The sequence below is a fragment of the Syngnathoides biaculeatus genome, chromosome 14, assembly GCF_019802595.1.
Source record: "Syngnathoides biaculeatus isolate LvHL_M chromosome 14, ASM1980259v1, whole genome shotgun sequence".
Classification (NCBI taxonomy): domain Eukaryota; kingdom Metazoa; phylum Chordata; class Actinopteri; order Syngnathiformes; family Syngnathidae; genus Syngnathoides; species Syngnathoides biaculeatus.
Genome location: NC_084653.1, coordinates 4439965 through 4457296, shown reverse-complemented (window position 1 = coordinate 4457296; position 17332 = coordinate 4439965). Strand labels below are relative to the sequence as shown.

The following is a 17332-nucleotide window of genomic DNA, read 5'->3' as shown; positions in this document are numbered from 1 at the left end:
CAACTTTTTTTTCTTTTTTTTTTTGGGTGGCGCGGCACAGGCCTAAAAGCCCGTTCTAACATTCTGAGGCTCCTGGCAACTCTTCTGGTCCTGCAATTGATGCGGTTGGAGAAGCTTCCGGAAGGTGCACTGCTGCGCACACTCTTCTGTCTAGAAGAGACTCCAGTCAGGTGAGGCTCACTCTGTGATCATCACAAATAAGCTCAGAATTCACATTGCCGTGTTCCCCAAATTCAATCAATAGGTAAGATGTTTTCAGACGAGTGGTATTCGGAGACATGTCAACTAACAAACTAAGGACGTGTTCGAAAATTCACTCCCTATCTCTCTGCACTCTGGAACGTTCAGAAATTCAGAGCTTGGTTGAAGTGTGGTAGTTGGTTATCCCATTTCTTTCAAATGTACTCATTACGCTCGTACTGCCTAGTTTGAGCTCATGTTGTTTTGATAGCGACCTGACACCATAGAGTTTTGAAATGTCCTGCTGCTTCCGGGTTGCACTACGGCAGGAGTGATGACACTTTTCTTTTCAAAGCAGCTGCATAACTATCCCTTGTCATCAATATTTTTCTTTTCTCAGTTGAAGTTAAAATTAACTCACGGGCAGCTGTTTCTGATGTTTGGTGCAGTAGCAACAAATATGCTACGCTCACGATCGTAAAATGCCAAAGTCCCGAGAGGAGGTCACAGAGCTCAGGGTGGTGGCGCACATTACCGTAATACATATAAATGTGTAACATAAGACATCGAATATCATATTGAAATGTGTATGTATACCTTTTTCTTTACAATCTGTATACGACTATACAATGCAATTTTATTTTTTATTTTTCATCCATACCTAAATATAATGTGCACTATTGAACTCTTGAAAATATTTTTGAAAAAATGTACTCAAAAAAAAAAAATTACGATAAGTCCTCTTTAAACAAACCACAGTGCTGCAGGCCACCCACTCTCGGATCTGTCAGGATACTCTCTAGCATTTTACCAAACACCGGTCAAACCTGCGCCTAGTGTACTGTTTTATATTTAAGATATTCTTCTATTTTGTCTCATTTTATTCATTCAAGCATCTTGTGGAGAAGCGCTCATCTCATGTAACAGCAAGACATTCCGATTTGATTTGATTTGTCACTCTCCGCTCTGGATTTACGCAGGTCATGGAAATATGGCCATTTATGTCATTTAATAGCTGTGTGACATGGATGTCATTTACATACTGTTGTTTGTTTCAAACCAGGCCACCCTGCTGGCAGAATGTGAAGAAGGCGGTTGACTGGGTTCGCTGGGCCGACCGCCTTTACCCGTGCATCTGCAGCCGTCTGGAGTTCGGTTTCACGTGGGAGTCAGCCACGCGCCAAATGCTGAGCTATGGTGGCCTCCCTGCCTTCTCGCCTCTTGCCGGCCTTGAGCTGAGGAGGAACATATCCGCCACCGTTCCTCCTGTGGTTGTTGACTGATTATTACACACTTACTTACACTGATATCCAAAGTATTGGGCACAAGTTCAAAAAGAATTTATTTTAAAACTAAGATAGGCATGTTGATTTCAAAATTGCAGTTGGATTTTTTCTCCACAGTTTACCCTCCATATAAGCAAAATTCCACAGATTGGCTATAGTAAGACTTGCTATCTGATTACAATTGGACTCATTTACAGCAGACCAAAAAGTATTTAGCCAACCTTCAATTCTGCATGTTCTGCCACTTAAAAAGGTGAGAGAAGCCTGTAAATTTCACCTTAGGTATACCTCACCTATGAGACAAAATAAGAACAATAATCCAGAAAATCACGTTGTCTGATTTTTAAAGAATTTATAAGACAATTATGGTGGGAAAAAATAGTATTTGGTGAATCACAAAAGTTTTTTTTTCTTTTAATTTCATCTCAATACTTTATTCACCCTTTGTTGCTTATTATACCCCCATTCCTCCATGCAGATCTACTCTAGAGCAGTTATGTTTTAGGGCTGTCGCTGGGCAACACAGACTTTCAACTCCGTCCAAAGATTCTCTTTGAGGTTGAGATCTGGAGACTGGCCAGGCCACTCCATGACCTTGAAATTCTTCTTACGAAGCCACTCCTACGTTGCCCAGGCGGTGTGTTCGCAATCATTCTTACGCTGGAAGACCCAGCCACGTTACTTCTTCAATGCTCTTGGTGATGGAAGGAGGTTTTCAAAGCAAAGCGAGCAAAGCAAAATTGGTATACCGCATTTCATACACAGGGTAACTCAATGTGCTGTACATGATCAAAAGCATTTGAATATAAATAAGTAAAACATTTAAACAGGGGAATAAAAGACAAAAAAGATATGTATAAGAAATTAAAATAAAATAACAATTAAAAACACCATATCATGCAAGAAATATCATTAAAAAGTGGTAATACTCTAAAAAGCATCACAAAAAAGAAGTTTTCAACCTGGGTTTAAAAGCATTCACACTTGAGGCAAACATCACCTCTGTTGGCAACTCATTCCATTTGTGTGCAGCATAATAGCTAAGTGCTTTTTCACCATGTTTTCTGTGGACTCTGTGATCCACTTTGACCTGAGTCTGTCGATCTCAGAGCCCAACTGGCTTTGTATTCCATAAGCATTTATTTCACGTATTCAGGACCTAAACCATTTAATGATTTATAGACCAGCAGCGGAAGTTTAAAATGTATTCTTAAACTGACCGGAAGCCAGTGCAAGGACTTGAGAATCGGAGATATATGCTCTAACCCCTTTGCTCTGGTCAAAACCCAAGCTGAATGTATTTTTCATGCTACATTCTGAATGAGCTAAAGCTATTTAATTCTGTTTTGGGGGAATCCAGTCAGAAGACCATTACAATAGTCAAGTTTCACCCAAGATTTCATGATAAACGTGTTACAGGCCTGAAGTTTTGGGCCCGGCAGCACAAAGTTGAATATTTTTTTTTTTTTCCTCTGATCTGACCTTCCCTAACTCTTCTCTTGGAACACTGGAAAGCAGAAGTGCACAATGAGAAGGAGAGAGCCAGTTGTTACTTGTTAGTCTCTTTATTCCAAATACCTTTGTACAATTTCAGACAAATGACATTACAGACAATGAACTTCCCGTCTCGGACAATGCACAGAGGAATGTGACAGTGGGGGTTTGGGTTCATCCTTTTGTGGAGGAAGAACTTGCGTCGGCATAGCTTGTTACATTAAGAGAGCTTGGGAAACACTAACATGAACAGTGGGAAAGAATAGGTCAACTAAAGGGTTCAGTGCAAGTGGTGGGTGAATGGATTCTGCATAAACCTGTAGTCTTGCTTGTGCTGCAGCTGAGACGTTATATTTTTCTCCTCTTACATTTTCTATCAGCACATTCTGCTTTAAATTGGGCTCATTTCATTCCATTCTCTGCTTCGATTTCCCTTTCCTTAGCTTCCCATTCAGCCTTAAAAATTTGTTCTTCCACCTCCAGTCTTTGAATCTCTTCCTATTCTTGATGTTGAGCATTGGTTATCTTTATCACCTTCTCCATAGCTGCAGCTTCAGCTGTTGCTTGTGTGGTGTTCAAGGACAGCGGGGAAGAATGTATGGATTTGTTGGACGAAAGTCCTTGACTTAACTGTCTGAGCTGAGATAACACTGGATGCTGTAGTGTCAAATACTAACTCAGCATCAGGCCAAGATATGTCTGAAACTCTGCCAGTGTGGTGGTGTTGAGCCTTTATGTTTGCAATCTTCGTGAATGCTTGACATATATCATTCATTCTTCTGATGTCAGGTTCTGGACTTGAAATTGCTCCAATTTCAAAGTAAATACTGTCAATATCACCTTGCATTTTATTGATTGCATCCACCACCTCATCAATCAGATCATCAACCTCATTTCTACTCATGGACCTATTTGAAGCCATTGATGTGACGCTTCCATCTTTGGTACATTTTTACAAATTTAACGTTTAGATTTTTCAATTTGTCATCTAGCAAAGCATTTCTCTTTTCTGTGAGTGTTTGTGTGGCCATGCTTTTCCTAATTCCACAAGACATCCATGTTTCATCCTCGTCATCTTGTTGAAGGCTTTCATGAACTTCATCATTATCTACCTGACGACCATCTTCTTTTAAGTGTGACATATCTTGTTCTATGTTCTCTGCTTGGTCATGAGTGGGTAGGGAAGTGTGCTTTACATCATTATTTGTTGAAGGCTTTCATGAACTTCATCTTTATCTAACTGAAAACCATGTTCTTTTATGTGTGACATGTCTTGTTCTATGTTCTCCACTTGGTAATGAGTGGGTAGGGAAGTGTGCTTTACATCACTATTTGTTGAAAGCTTTCATGAATTTCATCTTTATCTAGCTGAAAACTACCTTCGTTTGTGTGCCATGTTAAATGTATGGAGCAATAATTATGTTTTATGTGACGTTAGTTGTTGGCTTTAAAAGATTTGATAGCTGAACTAATTAATGCTGGTGTCTTGAGTAATATTCCCATTGAATATAGCGCCTATGAGAGAAAGCATATTAAATAAAACCCATCACAGTTCACATACAGGGCCAGATGCTGAGTCACAACCACACACCCACTTTGAAAACAAAAGCACACAATCACAACACTATACCCATCCAGTGATGTAACATCGCAGTTGCAATGTCTCTGTTCTAATTAACGTTGTCTGCTTGCACTTGGAATTGATACTCAACGGAGGGATGAAGACCACATCTCTTGACCCCATTGTGTTCTCGGCAAGGGTGGTTGCAGAGTCCGCTCTGGGGTCGTATCTTCCTCTTTCAATCTGGCTATCACCAATGCTTCCACATGATCCAATTTGTCTTGTGTAATCCTGGGAATTTTCATCTACGCCCAACTCACTGCAACCTCGTAGGCTGCCTCCCAATCCGGTGTAAGAAGGAGAGGTCCTAATTTGTACTTGATAGTGCTCCATCAAGTTCATGCATGTCGTGTGTCCCCAATTCTTCGCATTGCATTGTGCTCTCTGTGGGGAATGCTGCTCTGGTCATGCCAGTCAGAATCTCCACTATTTTCGCAATCATCCTGGATTGTGGTCTTCCTTCTCGTGAATCCAAATTTTGCAGGTAAGGGGCCATCCTGATCAAAGCTGTCTCTTCACCCCTGGGCACTCATTTCCGGATGGAGCACCCGCGCTGTCGGTCCTCCGTAGCCCTGGCGCATGACCGCCACGTAAGAGTGGGGTTGGGGATAATTTCTCCTGCGTGACCAAGGAGTATTGGATTTACGGGAGAATTCGGGGAAGGCACACTCCTGATAGGGTTAGCAGACTGAGCGCTTCCCCTCCAGGACTTAGGGGTGTTCCCCCAGTGTCTCTTGGGGAAGGATGGTGGATGGGTTCATCCACTCTCGGTTACACCCCCCGTAAACCTGGTTCTAATTGTTTGAGGGTGTGGGCTGTCGGTTGTTGCTCACAAATGTCCTTTTTTCGAAGGATGAGCTCCCGATTCCTTTGTTCGTCTCTTTCTTCACTAACAATAGTAATTTAGCCCGCACCAGCCAATCTTTTAAAGTTTTGTTTCTCCTGTATGCTAAAATTATCCGTGATTTAGGCATCAAGTCTTGTGTCCCGATTGTTTCTTCAAAATTCATTTTAATTTGACTATGTAGGAATTTGCAGATGTTTCTGTATGTCGTTATTAATGGAATAAAATATTTGTCCTCTTTGTAGTGTTTTCCCTGGAATGTCTGGAAGCATTATCTTAAAAACGGCTTGGAGTAGCCCCTGTTTCGAAGGGCTTTAAATAAAATTTTGACTACTTCCTTAAAATCTGCCATCCTCATACAGATTCGAAGAAGCCATAAGATTTGTCATTTAACGATTCCTTTAAAGGTATGGGCCGGATGAAAACCAAGTTTGTGTTATCGTGCATGTGTGTCTATTACCCTTAAAATGTACTTGAATGTTGAATCAGTGCATTGTGTGGAAAATCTGATCCTCTGTACATGGTCATGTCTAAAAAAATCAATTGTCTAATCGTGTATTTCCATTTTAATATATATGGACTGGTTATTTGAATTTAGTTTTTCTACAAATTTGTAAACTCGTACCTTGGTACCTGTCCAAAGACCCCAAATGTCATCCAAATATCTCAGAAACATGAACGGTTTCTGTCGGCACTTAGATAGTACCTCATGTTCCCAATCAGCCATGAAAATATTGGCGTAACCCGGGACACATTTCTTTCCCATCACCGTCCCTTTATCGGTAAATAATATTTATCATTAAAAACAAAATCATTCTTGATCAAATTTACCTCCAATAGTTGTAAAAGTTCAGAATGTGGTCTTTTAGGGTCTGGATATTTTTCGAATATTCTCTTCACTCACGCAATCCCTTCCGGGTTTGGGATGTTTGTGTATAAAATGTCAACATCCATGTGAAATTAAAATAGATTGGCGGAAATTTGTATTTGTTTTTCTGTAAAGTGGTAAGGATCTCTAACGTACGAATCGTGCTTTGTTGACAGTGGGTTTAAATAGTAATCTATGTATTCAACAATCACGTAAGTGTCGCTCCTACATTCGAAGACGATTGGTCTTCCCGCGCATACCTGAATGGTACTGTCCATTTTTGTGGGTCTTTCTGTATTTTTGGGAGGACGTAAAAACATCTCTCCCGCGGTTCCAAATCACCCATTAGATATTTTTGCTGTTTAGCTGTGATAATTTTGTTTAGTTTCAACGTTCTAATTACTTTTACTTTTTTTGGGCATATGGTCAACTGGTCTCCAACCAAGTAGCGGGGACATAAAGACAAAACCATTTATATTCACATCTAATGAAAGTTTACAACCTTGTTTTCAAATTTACATGCATGTTTTGGAATGTGGGAGGAAGCTTTAATTTAGTGGTTATACTTTTATTTCCAATTAACTTGCTCTTTGCTGTACTTGCATTTGGTTCATGTAACTGTTTTGAGGAAGCGAGTACTGCATATCAATACCATGAGACCTGACCGACAAGGACAAAGGTGAATGGATGTGTGTCTTCACAGGTTGTTAATTATAGCCAATGTTCAAGAATAATTTAAAACATACAGATACAATATCTGAACCCTGTAGCGTTATTCCAACTTCTTTAATGCGATGACAAAAGACAAGTGTTTCCTTTGTGATTGTTTCAGAAGTTGTCTGCTTGAAGCAGAAGTACATTTGTTCCACAACGGAACAAATAAAATATTTTCATTCTGTATTTTATGCACGCGGTATCCCGCCTCCTGCCCGTTGACAGCTGGGATAGGCTCCAGCACTCCCCGCAACCCTTATAAGGATATGCGTCAAAGAAAATGGATGGATGGATGGATATACTGTATTTTATTCAGGCGCCACGGTGGCTCAGATGGAAAGCATTGGTCTGACAGTTCTGGGTTCAATCCGGCACCTGCCTGTGTGTGTGTAATGAAATGAATTACATGTCAAAAACATTTCAGCCACTATACCATTGCTCTCTAACAACCGCTAGTAACCCAAAATCAAATTCAATTTTCAATATAATAAAAATGTTCATTTGTTTTGCCATCATTGATTAAAATTTTACAAAATGCAGCCCTATGGAGGCAAAAGCCAGTGCAATCTGTAGGCTGGTAACAAGCCCGTATAAATTCAGAGGGTTGCGTCAGAAATGGCATCTGGTTTAAAACTTTGCCAAACAAATATGAGCGTTCATCTAAAGAACCACATACGAGATCAGTCGTGGCCCGGGTAAACAACGCCTGTTATCCTGCAGGGTGTTGGTGGAAATTCAGCTACCGTGGGTCGAAGTGAAAGAAGAGAAGAAAAGGTGATTTGTCGGCAGAAGAAGAGGAATGCAGAGCCTACAACTGAGTGTCGGGACTTTGAATGTTGTGACTATGACAGGAAAAGCTCAGGAGTTGGTTGACATGCTGATTAGGAGAATGGTTGATTTATTGTGCATCCAAGAGAGCAGGTGGAAAAGTAGTAAGGCTGGAAGATTAAGAGTGGGGTTCAAATTATTTTACCATGGAGTAGATTGGAAAAGAAATGGATTTAGGGTTATTTTAAAGGAAGAGCTGGCTAAGAATGTCTTGGAGGGGAAAAGAGTATCAGATCGAGTGAATTGCAATTGGTGCAGATTGTAATGGACATATTGGTGAAGAAAACAGGGCCGACGAAGAAGTGATGGGTAAATAAGGCATCCAGGAAAAGAATTTTGAGGGACAGATGGTGGACGTTGTAAAAAGGATGGAAATAGCAGTCATGAACACTGTGAGCCTGTCGTAATTATTCTAAGTCTATAAACTCAAGTCAGCTAAAGACTAGAATAGAGACCTCTTTCACCTTCATCTAGACTACAGGTATTTTTTGGTGGGTACTTAAAATTGAGTCCCAGCATTCCTAAAATGTTATCTTTTTCAAACATCTAGAAAAGAGCATTATCATACAGTACTTGTTACACCAATGTAATATTTAAAAATAGCACTATGGAGAGGCCCAAAAAATGTTATGTAAATTTGAAACACCACAGAGAAGAGTAATGTTAACAAGCCAGGCAAATTCGAATGAATTAAAATAGAAAGAAAGAAAATAAATAAGGGCTATTCTAAGCATCCAACAAATATGGATTTTCAGGGTGGAGCCATCATGGGCTTCCTAACCACACAAAAGTAGTAAATGGGCCTCTGAGGAATCTAAGCACAGCGAACTCATAATTGAGCAGCAGCCAAATGGAATTATGTCACTTTGTACTAATATAGTGTGGGGGGGGACGGACTTGCGCGGAAAGGTAAATTCCACAGGGCTGTCTTTTAGCTACACCTACAATTTCAGGAAAATGTATACAGTGAAAAAGATGCTCAAGCTGTATCGCAACAATTCAGCACAAAAGTGCTGTGAAAACGTATTTGGTCCCCCCGATTTCTTTTTTTTTTTTTTTGTGCATATCACACACAAATGCTTCAAATCATCAAACCAATTTTGATATCACTTGGACTCAACCCAAGGAAATACAAAATGCTGTTTTCAAATGACAATTCAATTTGTGGAGGCACAAAAGAAAAATACAAACCTTTCTGGCCCTCTGTGAAAAGATTTTTTGCCACCCCCTTGCTAAATCACAAAGTCATTGGGCCTAACCACCAATTTGAGAAAGGTGAGTTCAATTTTACAAGCCACACCAAAGCTGATTAGCACCGTACTAGTTGAAGCAAGAAATCACTTACATAGTGTCAAGTAAGTTGCCATGCCACGAATGAGCAATGGAGCCAATTGATAGTAATTGACTTGTGTGGCTCGGGTTCATGTGTTGAGCTGAGCCCGAGAACCAACTTCTCTCTGATAGATGTAGCCTTCCCACTTAGCATCTCACCGCATTACATACATATGGATGTTTGCCACATCGCTGGGTTGCTGAACAGGAGACCTATGACACCCTTGAGTTACCACACGGAATGTTTGCAAGCAACTGATCTTAACTGTTTTTCCATTGAACCTTTATTAAAGAATATAATGCTTTGAAACTGCTTTGTGAAAAGAATATAACCTGTGTATGACTGTCTCTCTCAGACAAGGCAACACACGATGTGCAATGAACAAGCCTGAGAATGCATGAGAGAATTGTATTCACAAGAATGTTGATATATTTAGGCTATTGCTTAAGAACTAGAGTGAAACTGAACGCAAGTTTGTGGTTACATTTAAAGGATGCACCTGTTGGGGAAATGACAGTTGAGTTTGCCGGCGCCTGGTCCTAATTTGAGTGAGCTCAGAGGGGGGTGACAAGTCAACCCAGGGATGGCGAAAGGGGCCCAATAGGACAACAAAGAGAGCCCTTCACACTGGGCGTAGATACAGCCAAAACCTTCCAGAATGTTCCACCAAAAAGCTATAAAAACCTTGGATACGGAAGTCCGGTGCTCTATGTTCGTTTCTCGCTAACAAAGAGACAGGTCCTTCTGTAGATGTAATAGTCGTGTGGCAAGCTGGCGGGGAGAAGTCTTTGAGCAACTTGGGATGCTTATTTTTGACTACTTCATCTAAGATTGGGCGTGAGTAAAGCAACTACTATAATAAGGTAATGGCAGGATAATACCAGCGATATTACGTGGTTAAATGGAAGGGCAAGGGCAAGTTGTCTTAACAATTTATCCTTAATCCTAAAATTCCATATTACTAAATTAGGCTTTGAGCTTCGTAGGATTTGATCACCCCTAACAGGCTCACTCAAAAATGTCTATTTTCCCGAATTTCTAATGCTTTTGAATGCTTTTAATCTTACTTCATTTTAATTACTTTTTACTACTTTTATCATTTATCTCTTCCTACTTACCATCAGTATTATCATTTTAATCATTTATCTTTTTATTGATTTATGTTCAATTAACATCAAATTTTGCCTGAACACTGCAACCGTACCCCGTGACTGGTGGGAGTGACTGTCAAGTAATGAGTATTATCCGAACAATTTTTATCATTTTATTAAATACTTAAAACTTCCATTTTCATCTATCTTTGTCATTCTTACATTGAGTTGTCTCATTATTACCATTCAACCTCATCAAAGATCGATCGTCAACGACAAACACCATCTAGTCGTAAATTCTATGTTAATCAGGCACTCATTGATAATCTCTGTCTTAAAATAAAACAAATCCGTACAATCCTAACAAGGATTGTTAAATTTACTAGGTCAATGACAAGTGGAATCGATTCATAAGAGAAGAAGCTGCTGTAAAAGCAGAGCGATCACTTTGTCATCCTTTTACTCTGTAAGGTTACTCAACAAGGGCTGAAAAGTGAGGGCAGACCGGATTGGCTCTGCAAAACTAAAGGCAGTTAGTTCACCTAGGCGGATTCATCTCGACACCGACTTCTGAAGCTCCCGTCCCCCTGCATGCACGGCGTTAGAGTCGGCTGGGGCAAAGGGGTAGCTTAACCCCTTAACTGGAGAGTCGGTCAGGACATTTCTCCCGATTAGTCCTGCGGATAAGCGGAATCTGACAATAGAATCTGTCACAGAACGTCAAAAAAGCTACAAGATCTCAAGAACCAGTGCAACATGCCCCGATCCAATGAAATTCTGATGTCTGAGTTCTGACGACCGGGTTTCAAATCCCGGCCCCACCTGTGTGGAGTTTGCATATTTCCCTGTGCCTGTGTGGGTTTTCTCCAGGCCCTCTGGTTTCCTCCCACATCCCAAAAACATGCAACATTATTTTGACACTCTAAATTGCCCCTTGTGTGATTGTCCAAACCTTTTGAGGATAAGTAGCTCAGATAATTGATGGTTGGATTAATTCTGCTGTGTACTAAAGAAAAAAGAAAAAGAAAATGCCCAGCCATCAGTTCGTGTCCTAAAACTCAAGCGCGCTGGGAGCACACAGCAGGACAATGATCCGTAACACACCAGCAAGTCAACCACTAATTGGCTAAAAAAAGGTTTTGGAGTGGCCAAGTCAAAGTCTGGATTTCAATCCAATTGAGATGCTGTGGCGTAGGCACTACATGCTAGAAATACCCTCCAGTATGACAGAGTTGAAACAATTCTGCTAAGAAGAGTGTGACAAAATTCCTCCAGAGCGATGTGAAAGACTCATCACCAATTATCAAAAACACTTGATTTCAGTTATTGTTGTCAAGGGTGGCACAACCCGGTATTAGGTTCCTGGGGCAATTACTTTTTTCACAGAGGGTCAGAAAGGTTTGGATTTTGTTTGGGCCTTAATAAATTGAATTGCCACTTGAAAACTGCATTTTGTATTTCCTTGGGTGGTCTCTGAGTGGTATTGAGATTGGTTTGATGATTTAAACCTTTGTGCATGATAGATATACAAAATAAAAACATAAATCAGGAAATTGGCAGATACTTTTTCATGGCAGTGTATATAGCTGTATATTGTATAAGTCTTTGCATATGTTTTCAGCACCTATCGTAAAAAAAATGTATATAGAAACAAAACGGATAAATGCTCAATGCCACTTTAATATTTGAAAGTATTCACAAAAGTCAATGTCTCTATGTTTTAAATGGTGTACATTGCATTGACTACAAACGTTTTTGTTTTTTTTTTAAATTCAAGTTCCATTTTTTGTCATTTTACTCAGGGGCTGGTTTACCCCCCCAAAAAATGCATACTTTTGTTGTGTATGTAGAGTTGCTGTTTTATCGAAATGACTCGTCTTCCTCCAGTAATTGGTATTGTTCAAGTATGTTATTTTTATAAATCCAATTCATTCCTGTTTTGCTGAGGCTTCACGTTTACAGTACATAACTTTCATCAGGTGTTATGGTTTAGTCACAGACTTTCCCAAAAAGTCTCTTTGCTACAAATTGTGTTAAATTGCATAAAACTTTTAAATTTATCATTCCTGGTCAGAATTTCAGCACCCCTTGGGTTCTAGTCTGAGAATTGCCTCTCATGAGACCTGAGACTTGTGATCCCTGATTTAAATCATTTAACAACCGACCAGCTCTCAATGAAATGAGACTAATTTATCTGAGTCTCATTGTGTACAGAAGCAGCACAAGACCAGCATGTCGTACCAGTGACTCCATTGTCCATTTCACACCCAGTTCCCGAGGTGACCCAAATGCGCATGTTGCTGTCAATCATGACGAACAAGGCAGTGTCCCTGATAGTGATGGAACTAAAGGACCGTTTGAGTTATGAATAGCGATTGTTCAGGCAGAGCAAAGATTAATCTCTTCACTATGAATGAAGTGATACAGTAGCATCAAAAACACTTTATTCATTCAGATTTTTCCTTCATTTAAATATTTTTGAAAGGTTTGAAAATTAATTCACAAAGAGCAAACACTGATTTGACCACAGATATATACTGGAACCTAAGAGTTTGAACATAAGTTGTTCTTTTGAAGTGTTTAAAGTCCAATTTGTTCAACCTCCGGGAAAAAAAATTTCCATCGCAAATCGTGGAAATTAGTTTAATCCACCTCTAAAGAGTAAATTCCCATTTTAATTCCTATTTATGTAAAAACATGTACACCCTGCATTTAAACAAAAAAAAAATGCATAAATTTAAAGCAACTTGAATGTGTATCATCTACCTTTTTGGTGGCCACGCGACGATATTGGAGGGACTGGAGAGGGAAAGAGACAGTGTTATGCCAAAGTCACCCTCCATGATGCTAGTCACTCCATTGGGAACAGTAGCTGCCTTTTATTACATTTTTATTCTTTAGGACAGTCAAAATAGTCAACTTAGCCAAATAATAATAGCAAAAGCCATAACAAACATGCAACCCATTTTCATTCTAAGCAATTATCTCCTGCCTTCGATCCACAGTGGTTTGTTCAACCTCCCTTTTCCTTTGCTACTGGTAGAACCACTGTCTTTCTTTGCGCCCAAAAACAATTTTGAGAAGTACTCGTGTATATGTGTGCTCACACTATGAGCACGCTCTGAGTATGACTGCCTGCTTGATTCAAAGTTGGTAGTGACTTTTCTCGGCACCGCCCCGTGTACATTCGGTATCCCCCGGCTTGACTCGGCTACCCGGACAATATGGGCTCAACATTTGATTGAAGAATTGGTGTTCGGACACCGAGAATTTGGATTGAAAACCAAGGCATTTTTTACCACAACTTTTTTTGGGCTAACTCCGATTTTTAAAACACTGGAGACATTCGAACTTCGAGGTTTACTGTAAATCATGTTTTTTGTTTGTTTTTTAATGCTTTATATCCATCAGTCCAGTCTCAGTCTCCAATTAATGCATGTTTTTAGGATATGGGAAGAAACCAGAGTGCCCAGAGAAAACCCACACAGGTACACAGAGAACATGCAAACTCCACACAGGGGGGCTGGGATTTAAACCCCAGTCCTCAGAACTGAACTGTTCCACTGTGCTACCAGGCGCCTAATTCTTTATATATATATATTAATATATATATATATATATATATATATTTTTTTTTTTTTTTTTTTTTCCTACCGCATCTCGTATCCTGAGGCATTCCCAGGCCAGCCAAGAGAAATAGTCTCTCCAGCGTCCCGGGGGTCTCTTTCCGGTGAGACATGCCCAGAACACCTCACCAGGGTAAACCCCAAGTACAGGGCCCAGCTGGGGGTCAAGAAGTATGAAGGCACCTGCTCGTCTCTCAACATCGGCAACTCCAGAGCAGAACAGAGCCCTCCCCCTCTCAAGAGAAGTGGTACCCGAAAAGCAAGCACTGCTTAGAGGCGAGTCCTAGTTGGAGCTTCTTGACCTCATGCACCAACGTGGCCTCCTTCCCTACCAAAAAGGTGACATTCCATGTTCCTAGAGCTAGTTTCTGTAGCTGGGGTTGCATCACCAAGCCTTTGGCCACCACCCAGCTCACATCGCACCCGACCCCTATGGTCCCACTCACAGATGGTGAGCCAATGGGAAGGAAGACCCATGTTACCCTTTTGGGCTGTGCCTGATCGAGCCCCATAGGTCCAGGGCCAGCCACCAGGTGCTTGCTTTTGAGCCCCACCTCGAGGCCTGGCCTCAGAGAGGGGACCCGGTGACCCCCATCCGCGTAAGGGAAACCTGAATTTATTATTTTTACTTGTCATAGGGGTTGATGGACTGCTTTGCCTGGTCCCTCACCTAGAACCTGTTTTCCATGGGTGACCCTACCAGGGACGTGATGCCCCAGACAACTTAGCTCCTAGGATCATCGGGACACACAAACCCCTCCACCACGATAAGGTGACGGCTTGGGGAGGGGCATACCTCCATGAAAAACAAGCACTGGATGTAAAATCCTCCTCTATCCTGAAACAAAATGGTGAGGCCACCTAAAATGGTGATTAGAATATTATTACAACTTTATATGAAGTACTACAGTATTTGATATTTGTATTTCATGTACTCTACAAAGTCAGGTCAACGTTCCTTTTACAAATATAAGAAAATAAAGTCATTAAACTGCATAGTTTTATCCAAAACTATCAAAATTTTACACACGGCAAATGGCAACATTTCTTTTCATGGGGGCCAAAATCCACCTCAGCACCCCTCCCCTGCGCATTTTATATTAAACAAAACTCATTGCACATGAACAAATAAAAATCTGATGAAAAGTATCAATACTTAAATGATGACGAATCGGTTGTTAACAGCTTGTGGTTAGCGTGACTGACAAATGTCACAGACTGTTCATTTTAAAATGCTTGCTTATGGTCAACGGTTAGTGTATCCACAAATAAATACTATTGCTCAGTATCAACACGGGTGTCGTTTGGTCAGCTGCCTCAGCGCCCTGACCTTTGCCCCCGAGGGTGTGTGTGATTGAGTTCTTGCAGATGTGGTGCATTGGAGCTACTCACCAGATATTTTCCATCCACAGTTAGCTCCCCTATTTAAGGTTTCCCTGGACTCCACAACATCGCCAGATTATCTCATCTCCTTTGTTTATCATCTGAGCTCGCTTACGATTATTGAGAATTGTTCTGATCCAATCTTGCTTTTCGTCTCAGCCTGCCACTCCCTGACCCCCAAATGCGTTCCTTGCAAGCCTGCCCATCTCCAGAGCTTTCCAACCTGGACACAGCCCATGAAACCTCCTCACCTCACAGCAATTACCTGCCTCCAACCAAGTAATTTACAATATAATAATGCTCATTTCTTTCTTTTACTGTCCTTTCCCTCGCTTCTGCATTTGGGTCCAACTCATTACCAGAGTTCAGACAGGTGATTTGTTTTGTTTTAATTATCGACCAATGTAAAGTGTTGAAAATGGCTAAAATAGTGTTTGAGTTGTTTTTCCATCTATGAAAATGGTTTTAATATAACTGCATGGAGAATGTTCTAAAACATAAAATGGTTCAATAACATGAAATTTCACACATTTGTCTAACCTCTTTGTATATATGTGGCTCAGACAGCCCAACGCATGAGATGCGTTAGTGATGGTCTGTTGTGCCAATTAAATGACTTAAATAGCATTGAAAGCATTTGGACACACAAAACGAATAGTACTGCAAAAATAACTTCCACGAGGGATGGTCATAAGCACTGATGTTGATCACTCAACATTACATAGTCATCCCCCACACTGCCAAACTTGTTTGTCCCATCCTTTTAAAAAGATCTCCTGTGAGCACTGTATCACACTCCTCTCCAGGACCCGGGGACCATGGGCATCGCTGCTCAGCTCCTCCTCATCTTCTTCCTTCATCCAATCAGCTCGGCCAACGGCACCACACCAACATGCAAAATCATATGGTGAGTTGATATTTTTTAACTATACATGCACACCAGGTTCAGAAAGCTTTACTTGTCATTTTGATGCTGGTGTTTCTGTCTGTCCAGGTTATTTGAGATGACCTGTTCCCAGCCCTTGGAGGCACTGAAGCAGCAGGTGAAAGCCTGGAGTACCAAGACCTGCATGGACAACCAAGAGGAGTGCATGTATGAGGTCAGAATAGCCTCTTTTATCATTATCAAACTCTTTGAATGTATCCTTTGGTACATCAGACTAGATTTTTTTTTTAATAAACAGAGAAAATTACTTAAAATATTGTAGAAGAAGTGTAGAAGTTTTATAGAGAAATCCACTTCGCCTATGCTATTTTGAATGAAAGCATAAAACTGGCCTTGGTACTTGACTCTTGAATGCCAGTTTGGCGTTGAAAGAAACTTTGTTGAGCATTGAGATTCTGAATCAGCTTTATTTGGCCAAGTGTGTAAGAAAAAACACTCAACGAATAGTCTTTCGAGTGTTCAAAGTAGTAGCAAATGTAGCGCTCCTCTGCGGAAGGAGCAAAGTGAAGAAAAATTAATTCATAACGTGGTGTCTTCCTCTTCAGGACACAATATGCGCTGAGTAGAGAACACGCACGCACTCTCTGTCTAGGACTGAGACAGCACCAATTGATCATCAAGTACTTAGTCACACCAGTCGACATCCGATTCGCCGATCAACGAGAAACAACATTCCTTTCCGCTTCTTTAGCATAACAGAAAATAATAAAGATGAGAGACAATTCGACCCAGGTAGCGGACTTCCCGTTTAAATATCTTACACTTACTGGGCTTCAGCTTGATGCTGTGTTGTCGCAGACGTTGCAGCACAGCTCTCACATCTTCCATGTGGTCCAGGAATGACCTACTAAAGACCTGGGTGTCGTCTAAATATGGGATGCAAATTTCATCCTTCAGCCCTTCCAGGCATTCCTCCATGCACCGCTGGAAAGCTGCTGGAGCATTCATCAGGCCAAACGGGATGCAGATCCATTCATAGAGACCCCAAGGTGTAACAAAAGCTGTAACAGGTCTGCTCTCTTTGCCCATGAAGCCCTGATGGTATGCCTTTCCCTGATCTAATAGCGAGAACCAGGAGTTTCCACCAAGACAATCCATTATGTCTTGCACATGGGGGA

General features: G+C 40.8%; 1 protein-coding gene across 1 annotated transcript in view; it reads left to right on the top strand.

Annotated features, from left to right (window-relative positions):
- Window positions 1–16175, top strand: part of parp4 (poly (ADP-ribose) polymerase family, member 4) — a 117355-nt gene extending 101180 nt beyond the window's left edge. Inside the window, 4 exon segments of the mRNA XM_061841226.1 lie at window positions 41–170; window positions 1244–1451; window positions 15428–15547; window positions 16040–16175. Coding sequence (XP_061697210.1) covers window positions 41–170; window positions 1244–1451; window positions 15428–15442 — 353 coding nt within the window. The 3' untranslated portion in view covers window positions 15443–15547; window positions 16040–16175.
- Window positions 16176–17332: the final 1157 nt, after the last annotated feature.